The sequence below is a fragment of the Lissotriton vulgaris genome, chromosome 2_1, assembly GCF_964263255.1.
Source record: "Lissotriton vulgaris chromosome 2_1, aLisVul1.2, whole genome shotgun sequence".
In the NCBI taxonomy this organism is placed as follows: domain Eukaryota; kingdom Metazoa; phylum Chordata; class Amphibia; order Caudata; family Salamandridae; genus Lissotriton; species Lissotriton vulgaris.
Genome location: NC_141687.1, coordinates 352,584,333 through 352,597,215, shown reverse-complemented (window position 1 = coordinate 352,597,215; position 12,883 = coordinate 352,584,333). Strand labels below are relative to the sequence as shown.

Here is a 12,883-nt window from a genome sequence, read left to right as displayed (position 1 = left end):
TGTGTCCAGGTGAGCATGAGTGCATGCCTGCATTGCAAAGGCAGGAGTGAGAGGCATGCATGTTCCCATGTTTCCAAGCGAGCATGAGCGCATGCCTGCAGTGCAGAGGCAGGACTGAGAGGCAAGCATGTTCCCTTGTGTCCAGGTGAGCATGATTGTATGCCTCCGGTGCAGAGCCCGGAGTGAGAGGCAAGCTTCTTTCCATATATTCTGGTGAGCATGAGTGCATGTCTCTGGTGCAGAGGCCGGAGTGACAGACAAGCATGTTCCCATGTGTCCAGGTGAGCATGAGTGCATGTCTCCGGTGCAGAGGCCGAAGTGAGAGACAAGCTTGTTTCCATGTTTCCAAGTGAGCATGAGTGCATGCCTGCAGTGCAGAGGCAGGACTGAGAGGCAAGCATGTTCCATTGTGTCCAGGTGAGCATGATTGTATGCCTCCGGTGCAGAGCCCGGAGTGAGAGGCAAGCTTGTTTCAATATATTCTGGTGAGCATGAGTGCATGTCTCTGGTGCAGAGGCCGGAGTGAGAGACAAGCATGTTCTCATGTGTCCAGGTGAGCATGAGTGCATGCCTGCATTGCAAAGGCAGGAGTGAGAGGCATGCATGTTCCCATGTTTCCAGGTGAGCATGAGTGCATGCCTGCATTGCAAAGGCAGGAGTGAGAGGCATGCATGTTCCCATGTTTCCAGGTGAGCATGAGTGCAAGCCTGCATTGCAAAGGCAGGAGTGAGAGGCATGCATGTTCCCATGTTTCCAGGTGAGCATGAGTGCATGCCTGCATTGCAAAGGCAGGAGTGAGAGGCATGCATGTTCCCATGTGTCCAGGTGCGCATGAGTGCATGTCTCTGGTGCAGAACCCAGAGTGAGGGACAAGCTTGTTTCCATATGCCCAGGTGAGCATGATTTCATGCCCGAAGGCAGAGTCAGGAGTGAGAGGCAAGCATGTTCCCATGTGCCCATGTGAGCATGAGTACATGCTTCTAGTACACATTCAGGAGTGAGAGACAAGCATGTTTCCATATGTCCAAGTGGGCATGTGTGCAATCCTCCGGAAGAGAGGGAGGTTTATAGACAAGCATGTGCGTGCATGCCTTCAGTTGAGAGGGAGGGTGAGGCAAGCATGTTTCCATATGTCCAAGTGAGCATGTGTGCATGCCTCCTGTAGACAGGGAAGATGGCAGAAAGGCATGGTTCCATATGTCCCAGTGAGCATGTATGTGGCATGCCTCTGGTAAAAAGGGTGGGAGGAGTGGGAAACAAGCATGTTCCCAGGTGTCCCACTAAGAATGAGTGCATGCCTCAATGTTCAAGTGAGCATGAGTGCATGCCTCCAGTAGAGAGGGAGGGTGAGAGTCAAGCATGGTTCAGTATGCTCAAGTGAGCATGAGTGCATGCCTCCAGTAGAGAGGGAGGTGAGAGTCAAGCATGGTTCAGTATGTTCAAGTGAGCATGAGTGCATGCCTCCAGTAGAGAGGGAGGGTGAGAGTCAAGCATGGTTCAGTATGCTCAAGTGAGCATGAGTGCATGCCTCCGGAAGAGAGGGAGGGTGAGAGTCAATCATGGTTCAGTATGCTCAAGTGAGCATGAGTGCATGCCTCCAGTAGAGAGGGAGGGTGAGAGTCAAGCATGGTTCAGTATGCTCAAGTGAGCATGAGCGCATGCCTCCAGTAGAGAGGGAAGGTGAGAGACCACCATGTATCCATATGTCCAAGTGAGCATGAGTGCATGCCTCCAGTAGAGAGGGAGGGTGAGAGTCAAGCATGGTTCAGTATGCTCAAGTGAGCATGAGTGCATGCCTCCAGTAGAGAGGGAGGGTGAGAGTCAAGCATGGTTCAGTATGCTCAAGTGAGCATGAGTGCATGCCTCCAGTAGAGAGGGAGGGTGAGAGTCAAGCATGGTTCAGTATGCTCAAGTGAGCATGAGCGCATGCCTCCGGTAGAGAGGGAGGGTGGGAGTCAATCATGGTTCAGTATGTTCAAGTGAGCATGTGTGCATGACTCCAGTAGAGAGGGAGGTGAGAGTCAAGCATGATTCAGTATGCTCAAGTGAGCATGAGTGCATGCCTCCAGTAGAGAGGGAGGGTGAGAGTCAAGCATGGTTCAGTATGCTCAAGTGAGCATGAGTGCATGCCTTCGGTAGAGAGGGAGGGTGAGAGTCAATCATGGTTCAGTATGTTCAAGTGAGCATGTGTGCATGCCTCCAGTAGAGAGGGAGGTGAGAGTCAAGCATGATTCAGTATGCTCAAGTGAGCATGAGTGCATGCCTCCAGTAGAGAGGGAGGGTGAGAGGCAAGCATGGTTCAGTATGCTCAAGTGAGCATGAGTGCATGCCTCCAGTAGAGAGGGAGGGTGAGAGGCAAGCATGGTTCAGTATGCTCAAGTGAGCATGAGCGCATGCCTCCAGTAGAGAGGGAAGGTGAGAGACCACCATGTATCCATATGTCCAAGTGAGCATGAGCGCATGCCTCCGGTAGAGAGGGAGGGTGAGAGTCAAGCATGGTTCAGTATGCTCAAGTGAGAGGGAGGTTGAGAGGCAAGCATGTTTCCGTATGTTCAAGTCAGCATGAGTGCATGCCTCCAGTAGAGAGGGAGGGTGAGAGGCAAGCAGGGTTCAGTATGTTCAAGTGAGCATGAGTGCATGCCTCCAGTAGAGAGGGAGGGTGAGAGTCAAGCATGGTTCAGTATGCTCAAGTGAGCATGAGTGCATGCCTCCGGTAGAGAGGGAGGGTGAGAGTCAATCATGGTTCAGTATGCTCAAGTGAGCATGAGTGCATGCCTCCAATACAGAGGGAGGGTGAGGGACCACCATGTATTCATATGTCCAAGTGAGCATGAGCGCATGCCTCCAGTAGAGAGGGAGGGTGAGAGGCAAGCATGGTTCAGTATGTTCAAGTGAGCATGAGTGCATGCCTCCAGTAGCGAGGGAGGGTGAGAGTCAAGCATGCTTCCGTATGTTCAAGTGAGCATGAGCGCATGCCTCCAGTAGAGAGGGAGGGTGAGAGTCAAGCATGATTCAGTATGCTCAAGTGAGCATGAGTGCATGCCTCCAGTAGAGAGGGAGGGTGAGAGTCAAGCATGGTTCAGTATGCTCAAGTGAGCATGAGTGCATGCCTCCAGTAGAGAGGGAGGGTGAGAGGCAAGCATGGTTCAGTATGCTCAAGTGAGCATGAGTGCATGCCTCCAGTAGAGAGGGAGGGTGAGAGTCAAGCATGGTTCAGTATGCTCAAGTGAGCATGAGCGCATGCCTCCAGTAAAGAGGGAAGGTGAGAGACCACCATGTATCCATATGTCCAAGTGAGCATGAGCGCATGCCTCCGGTAGAGAGGGAGGGTGAGAGTCAAGCATGGTTCAGTATGCTCAAGTGAGCATGAGCGCATGCCTCCAGTAGAGAGGGAGGGTGAGAGTCAAGCATGGTTCAGTATGCTCAAGTGAGCATGCGCGCATGCCTCCAGTAGAGAGGGAGGGTGAGAGGCAAGCATGGTTCAGTATGCTCAAGTGAGCATGAGTGCATGCCTCCAGTAGAGAGGGAGGGTGAGAGTCAAGCATGGCTCAGTATGCTCAAGTGAGCATGAGTGCATGCCTCCAGTAGAGAGGGAGGGTGAGAGTCAAGCATGGTTCAGTATGCTCAAGTGAGCATGAGTGCATGCCTCCAGTAGAGAAGGAGGGTGAAAGTCAAGCATGGTTCAGTATGCTCAAGTGAGCATGAGCGCATGCCTCCAGTAGAGAGGGAAGGTGAGAGACCACCATGTATCCATATGTCCAAGTGAGCATGAGCGCATGCCTCCAGTAGAGAGGGAGGGTGAGAGTCAAGCATGGTTCAGTATGCTCAAGTGAGCATGAGTGCATGCCTCCAGTAGAGAGGGAGGGTGAGAGGCAAGCATGGTTCAGTATGCTCAAGTGAGCATGAGTGCATGCCTCCAGTAGAGAGGGAGGGTGAGAGTCAAGCATGGTTCAGTACGCTCAAGTGAGCATGAGTGCATGCCTCTAGTAGAGAGGGAGGGTGAGAGTCAAGCATGGTTCAGTATGCTCAAGTGAGCATGAGCGCATGCCTCCAGTAGAGAGGGAGGGTGAGAGTCAAGCATGGTTCAGTATGTTCAAGTGAGCATGAGCGCATGCCTCCGGTAGAGAGGGAGGGTGAGAGTCAAGCATGGTTCAGTACGCTCAAGTGAGCGTGAGTGCATGCCTCCAATACAGAGGGAGGGTGAGGGACCACCATGTATTCATATGTCCAAGTGAGCATGCGTGCAAGCCTCCGGTACATAGGGGGATGTGAAAGACAAGGATGTTTACATATGTCCAAGTGAGTATAAGTGAATGCCACTGCTACAGAGGGAGGAGTGAGAAACATGCATGCTCCCAGTAATCATGAGTGCCGGCCCCTGGTACAGAGGAACGGATGGGAGTGATGTGCGTGCAACGGAGTGAACCTAATTACAGAGCTTATTAGCTGGAGATTTCTCTTTCATCCTCAAGTCTAATTGTGTCCTCCCAGCTGCATGTAAAGCAGAGGTAGTGCCTTCCTACCTGGAGGCCTCTATGCAGGCGCTAGATATCCTGGAGGCTAGCTCCTCTGAAAGGTGCACAGACCTAAAGCAGAGACAGTACCATGCCAGGCAGTGGACACTCAACGGGCGCGTCTGCATGAGAGAGACCTGTCTGCCTGGCTGTTTGTTCCAGATACAAACTCAGACAGGCAGACAGGCCTCTCTCAAAGATGTTACACAATTACAGACACATATTAGTTTGTACAGGATTTCCTACTGTGATCCAGTTGACATGCAAGATTGTAAAGAAGTTCGATGGTTAAGTAGCACCAATGATTTCAATGTAATTGCAGGAACAACTTTTTCCATTCTTTTTTAAATCCCTGTGTATATCCACCTCCTGTGCGCACACACTCTGTTCTCAGAAAGCTCCTTTCTCTTCAGTTTTCAAGCCAGAAGGTAGACGTGGTGAGGTGGAAGGCTTCCTGGACATGGCTCCTCATAGCTTCGGAACTGGTTGACATTTAATAATAATATTATTGTGAACTTTTACTTGGAATCGGTAAAAAAAAGAGTAGAGGGGTCCTCTGTAGTTGCACCCCTGGATTTCTGCTTCGATTCTAGTGGAAACTCTATTGCAATATTCAGAGGCTCTTTCTTAATTACATGTATAATGAAATTGTGGGTGTGATAAACCATGCTTGCCGAGCATAAGATGTGGATGATTAGACCAGGGGCGGGTGAAGTTGTAAAGATGTTTTCTTGCACAGCAGGTGTAATGTAGGCTTGCTGGATAATGGCCATAGTCATATTGACAATCGGTGTTTATGTGATGCATTTCATCGCGAGATTCCCATTTTCACAAAGTGCTTGTGGGCATAAGTGGTCTTGTGAAATGTTCCCTCGAGATGGCCCACTTTCGAGCTTTTGTAAGTTGTGTAGTGAGTGTTTTACGATTCCCACAACACATAGCTGCTAGATTCAATTATCCTTTAAAAGAAGGCTATTGGGTAGGCGGAAGCGGAAGGAAAACAGAACGTTGCACAAACTACGAACAGCCCAATATTGTGGACCGCATTTTTCACACAATGCACTTCTTATCGGCTTTTAGTATAGTTTTTTCATTAAGCAAATTAGCAGAAATATCGAAAAATAAAAATTGCTAAAATCAAGAAAGCCATCACCACAGACTCAAAATGAATAAACCATTACCACGATTTAATCAAGTATTTGCCATGGAATAGGTTTCGCATTAGTGAACGTTTGAACTATTGGACCTACAAATGATAATGTATGTTAGTTTTTTTTTCCTTCCAAAAATATCCAATCAGTAGCATGAGTAATAAAAGAAATTCCAGGAAGCAAGTAAAGGGTGCAGTACCAGAGGCTGTTACTATGTGTCCCTGTGGTGTTGTAAAGGTACCTCTGTTAGCCACATAAGGCACTGCACCCTTAATGCAATTATATAGGGAAAGATTGCAGCTCAGCATACATTTCGATTTTTTTTTTATTGGAAGTTAGATTTTTGCTAGCCTGTGCTTTAAAAATGCACCTTTGCTGTCTATTTAGCTTTGTTTGTGAAATGAAGCTAAATAAACAATGGTGCGTTTTTAAAAAGCAAGCTAACAAAAATCTCACTTCCAATAAAAACAACTAGAATTGTATGCTCAGCTGCAATCTTTCTCTTTATAATTGCATTAAGGGTGCAGTACCTTATGTGGCTGATAGAGGTCCCGTTACAATGCCACAGGGACACCAAGTAACAGCCTGTGGTACTGCACCTTTCCCATACTGTGTGGATTTTGTATTATTATTCTACTGTTGAAATATATATATATTTTTTTCAAACAGATTTTATTTGTCAAAATAGCACATATGATGCAGACCTCTGAATTCCAGAGGCAACTGCTTCATGTAAGATACACATTTTTTACTTTGACCACTTGACATAATTAAGTACAGGAGAATATGACAGGCAATACAAATAAAATAAAATCCTGTAAACAACCAACTACCCCACCTCCCTCCCTACACCCCACACACCGTCTCTATATTCCGGAACAACATATTACTATCCCAAGCTGCCAACAATCAACACAAGAGCTCAACATCCACAATACCGTTGTCTACTGGGGTATCACGGGCCACACATAAAAGGAGTGCAGGGGATGGGAGCGGCCAGCCAGCCACTCGGGCTTCAACCCCTGTCCTCACTCGGCGGCTTCAGCTCCAAGCAACGATAATCCGCCCAGTGGCTCCAGATCTTGTAGTGTTTTCTAGAGCACCCTCTAGCCTCAAAGATGGGGAGCTCGAGGCCATTTTTCCAAATCGAGACCGAGGGGGCAATCACCGCCTTCCAGGCTCCAGCTATGTCTCTCTTTTATAAAGTAAAGCGCAGGAGTATGAGATGTCACTTATAGATGTTGCCCCCGTTCCTTCCATCACAAGGAGGAGAACTAGTTTCAGTGAGTGAGGAAGCTCCCACCCCAGAACCTCAGAGAGACAGGCCAGTACCCCCCCTCCAGAAGCGTGCTAGCTCTGTACAGTGCCATATAGTGTGTATCAGGGTCCCCATCTCATGCCCACAGCGGAGACAGCCCAGGGAAGCCACCAAGCCCGCCCTCCATAGCCTCACACTGGTAAAATAAACCCGGTGGAGGGATGTACGACATTACAACGCATGCTTTTACATCGCATGCTTTTACAACGCGGGTTTTACAACGCATACCATTACAACGCATAGTGCTTTGGGGCGCTGGATAGTGTAATTTACTATTCCAGCTCCAGTCCCCGTGGATAGTAGGGAAGGTGTTGGACAGTAAATTAAACCTATTCCCTATCCTAGAGCGCCCCCCAGCGCAATGCGTTGTAAGGGTTTGCGTTGTAAAAGTTGCGTCGTAAAGGCACTGCGTGGTAAAAGTTGCGTTGTAAGTGATGTTTCCCCCGGTGGAGGTATTTAAATTGGATTAGCCGCAGGCGCACTGCAATGGCCGCCCCACATGGAGAAGCCAAAGCTTCTGTCCAGTCCTCTTCTTCCATCTGACCAACATCTCCCTCCCAGGCCTCCCTGAGACGCTGCAAAGAGGGGGAACAGTGTGTAACCAGAGACTGATAGATTTCAGAAATCTTGTGGTCTAGGAGATCCCCCATAAAAACCTTAGCTTCCACCGGACTAAACTCTAGCAGTGAGTCCAGACCCTTCAAGCTGGGAGCGATGGCATGCCGAAATTGTAAATATTTAAAAAACGGAGTCTTTGGCATCTGAAAAGTCGTCTGGATGTCTTGGAAGGATTTCAACACTGTGCCACGCACTGTTGGGATATTTTTAATACAAAGAAATATCTAACAAACATCGCTATTTGCTAAGCCAATAGCTCAAACTTTCACTAATGCGAGACTTATTGCATTGCAAATGGCAATGTCTTTTACCTATGTTTTATGGATGGATAGCCAGCTCTTGGGAGACCTTGAGAGCAGTATTTGCTAGGCATCATGTGCAGCAGGCATTGTAGAAACACGTGTGCGACTACTCTCATATGAACCCTCACACTGACAATGCCAGAGCATGCGCAGAAATATGGCACGTTCATACTGCCCTTAATGCTTCATCAATGGACCAAAACCCGCCCTCTACTCCCCTAAAGCGCCTCAGTCTTCACACCAAGAATGAGAGAAACTGTGACAGAAATCCCAGGGATTTGAGAGGGTGGGGACTGAATTCATTATTGAGATTTTATGAAAGAGGTTTTGAATATGGATTTGTTAAGTGTTTCCTCAGAGCAAACAATCCAAGTTTGGAGTGAGGGGAAAAGAAGGACCAGAGAGTGTGAAGCAGGAGAAGGGAGATATGTGGGAGAAAATAAGAAATTCGTAGTTTGTCAAAGACTGCCAGGGTGTATTGGCCTTTTCTGGCCCCTGGTGCTGAATCACCGTTCCTCCTGAGTGGTGGTGGTGGTGGGGGGGGGGGGGGTATTTAAAGAGTGGTCACTTTCCTCCTGCATTAACTTGGTCCACCCTCACAACTAAAATAAATAAAAAATCTAAAGCGCTGTGACCGTGACATGAGCACTGCTGGGAAGTGCTCGTCCTCTCCAAAGTTAATAAAACTAGTTCAAACACGGCGATTGAAGCACTTTTAGCAACATAAAACGGGTACAGCCACTAGCCAGAGACTAGTGGCTGTATCCGAGGATCATAAATACAAAAAAAAAATAAAGGCGCGCGGCCATGCTGTATCTGGATATGGGAGGGGCCTGAACAAACAACATTTCAAGCACACAAGCCAAAATGAAAGCAACGCTATTATTAAATAAATAAAGGCGCGCAGGTGGGATGGGTCTGCTTTGGAGTAAAGCCCCCCAAACATTTTGAAGCACATGAGCCCAAAGTGATTGCGGATCCATTATTAAATAAAGAAAGGGGCGCGGCCATGCTATGTCAGGAGGTGGGACGGTCTGCTTTGGAGGAAAGCCCCAAAATAATTCAAAGCAAATGAGCCCAAAGTAACTGTGGCACCGTTATTAAATAAATAAAGGTGTGTGGCCACGCGGTGTCGGGAGGTGGGAGGGGTCTGCTTTGGAGGAAAGCAACAACTTAGCTGGGGCAGCTGTGCGCAATACAAATGTATGTAACATAACATAACATAACAAAAATATTTTGAAGCTCTGTCGATGGAAAGCTTCCTCTGATGGTTCTAGGGGCTATCAGAGAAAGGAAATTACACAGACCCCATGTCTACGCATAACGAGATCATGTCTTTTTTTCTGTTGAGAAAAAATCTGGAAGTGAAGTAAGGGAAAAAAACGTATGCCCCCCATGCCCTGCGATCAGACTCCTTAGCTGTAAGGGGTCCTCATGTTCTTGTTTTTTAGAATCAAACTTCCAGTTCAGGAATTTGTTTCTGAAAAACAAAATCTTTAGAAAAGTTAGGACAGCCGTCAAAACCGATGGCGGCTGTCCAACAAACGTTTTGTACATTGAATAAACCACTGTGAGATAAACTTTGGTCATCTCTAAATTTGACAGATGGTAGTCTGTCAGGATAGGGAAGATAATGTCCGCCGCCCTGACGGACAGAGTATTATCCGTCAAATGCTAAATCAGGCCCTAAATATGTTATGAACATAAATTCAAGATAAAGAACTCCAGAACTTTGATACAAATACCATTTTTTAGTTATAGTTTCTTTTACCATTATCTATTATTTTTTTCAGAGGTGAACACTCAAATTCGTATGGCTACTAGCCCTCATCTCCTCTAATTCTTTCATTATTGCACGATTTTCTGATTTAGGGAACATTTTTCATAACCCTATCATTTCCCACTATTTTGTTCAACCTCCCATATCACACAACATGTCTCCCTCCAACCTATTCCCCGCTTTTCAATAACTTTTTAATTTTAAGTTACTTGGTTTGAAAATGTTTAATATACATATTAATTTTTTATTTTTATTTTACTGTTGTTACTATTATCAATTTTTTTCAGCATTCATTTATGTATTCTCCTTTACTGGTTTACCAACATTTATTTTACCCACAGCTCCCATGTTGGAATACTTTTCTTCAGTTGCTTCCAAGCTGAAAAATCGTGATTATGTTTTCTCTTGGTTATTTCCTCCACAGTCATGGTGTTTTTGGTTATGGGTTAAAAATGTTCATATAATTACTGAATAACAATGTGGGTAATATGCCTTTTGCAAAGATTGATGTGAAACTTAAAGTCACATGTTTGATTCTTCATATTGCCTGCTCAGCTGTTTATCTTCATGTAGGCAATCCAAAAAGTACCAAGGACAGGCAGTAAAACGAAAACCATCTCAGCAATTTAGACTGTAGTGTATGCCAGAGAAATGCCCCACTTTTCTGGCTATTGCTATAACTCCATATTCCTGGGCCATGGAAATTGGGTTTTGTCCCTATCTTCTATTGTCATGTAACATCTGTCACAGAGATGTCAAATCCGCTAGCAGAGAACCTGCCGATGTTTCCAAGCTCCTAAGAAGGTCCTCTACACTGGTAATGTACACACATCTGTGTACCCCTGAGGGGCAGAAGTATATGTGATCTGTTACTTTGATAGAAAGGGAGTTGACTTACCTCTCATACAAGTGGGCAGGTCACCACTCCACGTCAAATCCCACTGACACATCAGAAGCTCTGCACCTACGACTTCATATCCTGGGTAGCACTGATAGGTTACCACAGTTCCATGAATGAGGTCTGACTGGGATGTGGTTTTCCAGCCGTTTGGAATCTCTGGCAGATCTGGACAAGTATCATTTCTGGGAACCTCTGGGGAGAGAAAAACATATTAGAGGTCGGCCAACGTAAAAGAAACACAAAAAATATTGTAATGGTGGAGATGGCTAAAAATAATGCAATGGTGCTACCTATTTCACTCTCCTGAAACAGGACATTAACTTTTACGTGTACATAACACTGTAAACTAAAACAGGTCTTCCGTTACAGTGTTTGTTAATATGTGTTTGTTTCTGCAAATATGTTTTCTACATCTTTACGTATGATTGCATGTCATTTTTAGACTTGTATGTCTTGGTGAGTCAGAAACCCCATAAACGGCTTGATATGTCCTGTTGTTTCCAAATGTACACCCTGGTATTAATTGTGTTGTTGTTAATGGCTGTAGTTGAGTAACGGTATGCCAGTACAGGCGAGTGTTAATGAGAACAGGTGTGTTAATACATATTGTTCGCCAAGCCTTGATGTGTGTACGTGTTTTTGTGTGATTTTGGGAATGTGATTATCCATGTTTCTGTAGATAGGATGGATTATACATATGTATGTGTGGAAGGAGTTAAAACACCCCTATACATATTGGTCTATGTCTGGTTGTGAATTTTCAGACTTTACAAACCAAAGAAATGGATGACAAATCCTTGGTGGTAACCAAAGACGCTGCTTCCTGGATCTGTCTGGAACTGGATGGTGGCATCTGCCATGGATGTGTAGAGCTTGAAGTGCCGCTGTATGCCCATGTACTGCCCCAGTATTCTGGCTGTCAGATCATCGCCGTCATAGATGGTGAGGATGTCATTCTTGCCGATGTGCAATCTGCCAATAGGAGAAAGAGACTGTCACAGAAAGCAGTCACCACGTCAAATCAAATTACAGGGTATAATCAATTGGTGAAAAGAGGAAGCAAGCAGCAGTTCACAAAAGATAACCCAAATCCATGCACTGAATGTGAGAAAAACTTCAGTCATTAATGACCTCTTTTAATCCAAGGAAAACAAATGTGAATCTGAAAAAGGGAATGAGGGGTAGAAGGAAGAGAACTGGTAAATAATGTAGGTACAGACTGAATCATTAACCTTCAGATGGTGGTACTCTGAAAGAGATCTGTACCCTATCTTCGTAAATGGAAGACAGTGATGTACCACATCTAGATAAACAAATATTGACACAGCCAATATGTGTGGCATTAAAATGATCACTCATGCAAACATAAGAATTAAGCATGGGCGAATTTTGCGAATTCGCGATCCGCGAATTTGCGGATTTGTGAATTCGCAGTCTGCAAAATTTGCGAATTCGTGCGAATTTGCGGATTTTTATATTTTTGCGTGTTCGCGGGTGTTCGTGGGGCGCTTTGCGTGTTCACGGATTTTTTTTGCCTGGTTAATCACTGCCACCCTCTCGTTTTTTATGCCCTTCTGCCCTCTGTACCACTCGTTTCTGTGCCCTTCTGCCCTCTGCCCCACTCATTTTTTGTCTCCTTCTGCCCTCTGTCCCACTTTTGTGCCCTTCTGCCCTCAGCCCCACTTAAAATGGCACCGGCAAGCTGCCAGCGCCATTCTGAAATAGCTACAAAGAGCTTCAACAGGAAGCACTAATAAATAAAGTAAAGCAGGTGCTCGAGTTGAAGGTCAAATTAAGTTACACAATCATTAAGCACCCCAAGTTTGGGGTGATTAATGATTGTGTAACTGAATTTGAGCTTCAACTCGAGCACCTGCTTTACTTTATCTATTAGAGCTTCCTGTTGAAGCTGACTTTTGTAACTATTTTAGAATGGCTCTGGCAGCTTGCCGGCGCCATTCTAAAAGAGTTACAAAAGTCAGCTTGAACTTTTGACCCAATCCGTTCCGCTCGTGGATTGTGCAGGAAATTCGCGAATCTTGCGGATTGCGAATTTACCGAAAATCCACAAAATCCGCGAGCGGAACGGATTTTCCACCCATACTTAATAAGAATGCACAAATGCGCATGCTTGTGGAGTGGGCATCATCAATCCGTTATTGTTTTAAGCATAAGCCACAACATTTGCATAATACTGAAGTTACCATTGTTAAAACAAGAATAAAAAAAAGAGCGATAGTGTAAAAGCATCCATAATTCGTATACTGTAATAAATACAGGCCATCTATACATAATAAGA

General features: G+C 45.8%; 1 protein-coding gene across 2 annotated transcripts in view; it reads right to left on the bottom strand.

Annotated features, from left to right (window-relative positions):
- Positions 1–12,883, bottom strand: part of SEZ6 (seizure related 6 homolog) — a 1,086,274-nt gene that overhangs the window by 162,191 nt on the left and 911,200 nt on the right. For both annotated transcript variants that reach the window (XM_086955133.1, XM_086955132.1), the window contains exons 10-11: positions 11,360–11,556; positions 10,582–10,776 (exon numbers count right to left, since the gene is read on the bottom strand). In XM_086955133.1, coding sequence (XP_086811259.1) covers positions 10,582–10,776; positions 11,360–11,556 — 392 coding nt within the window. The remainder of the gene's footprint in view (positions 1–10,581; positions 10,777–11,359; positions 11,557–12,883) is intronic.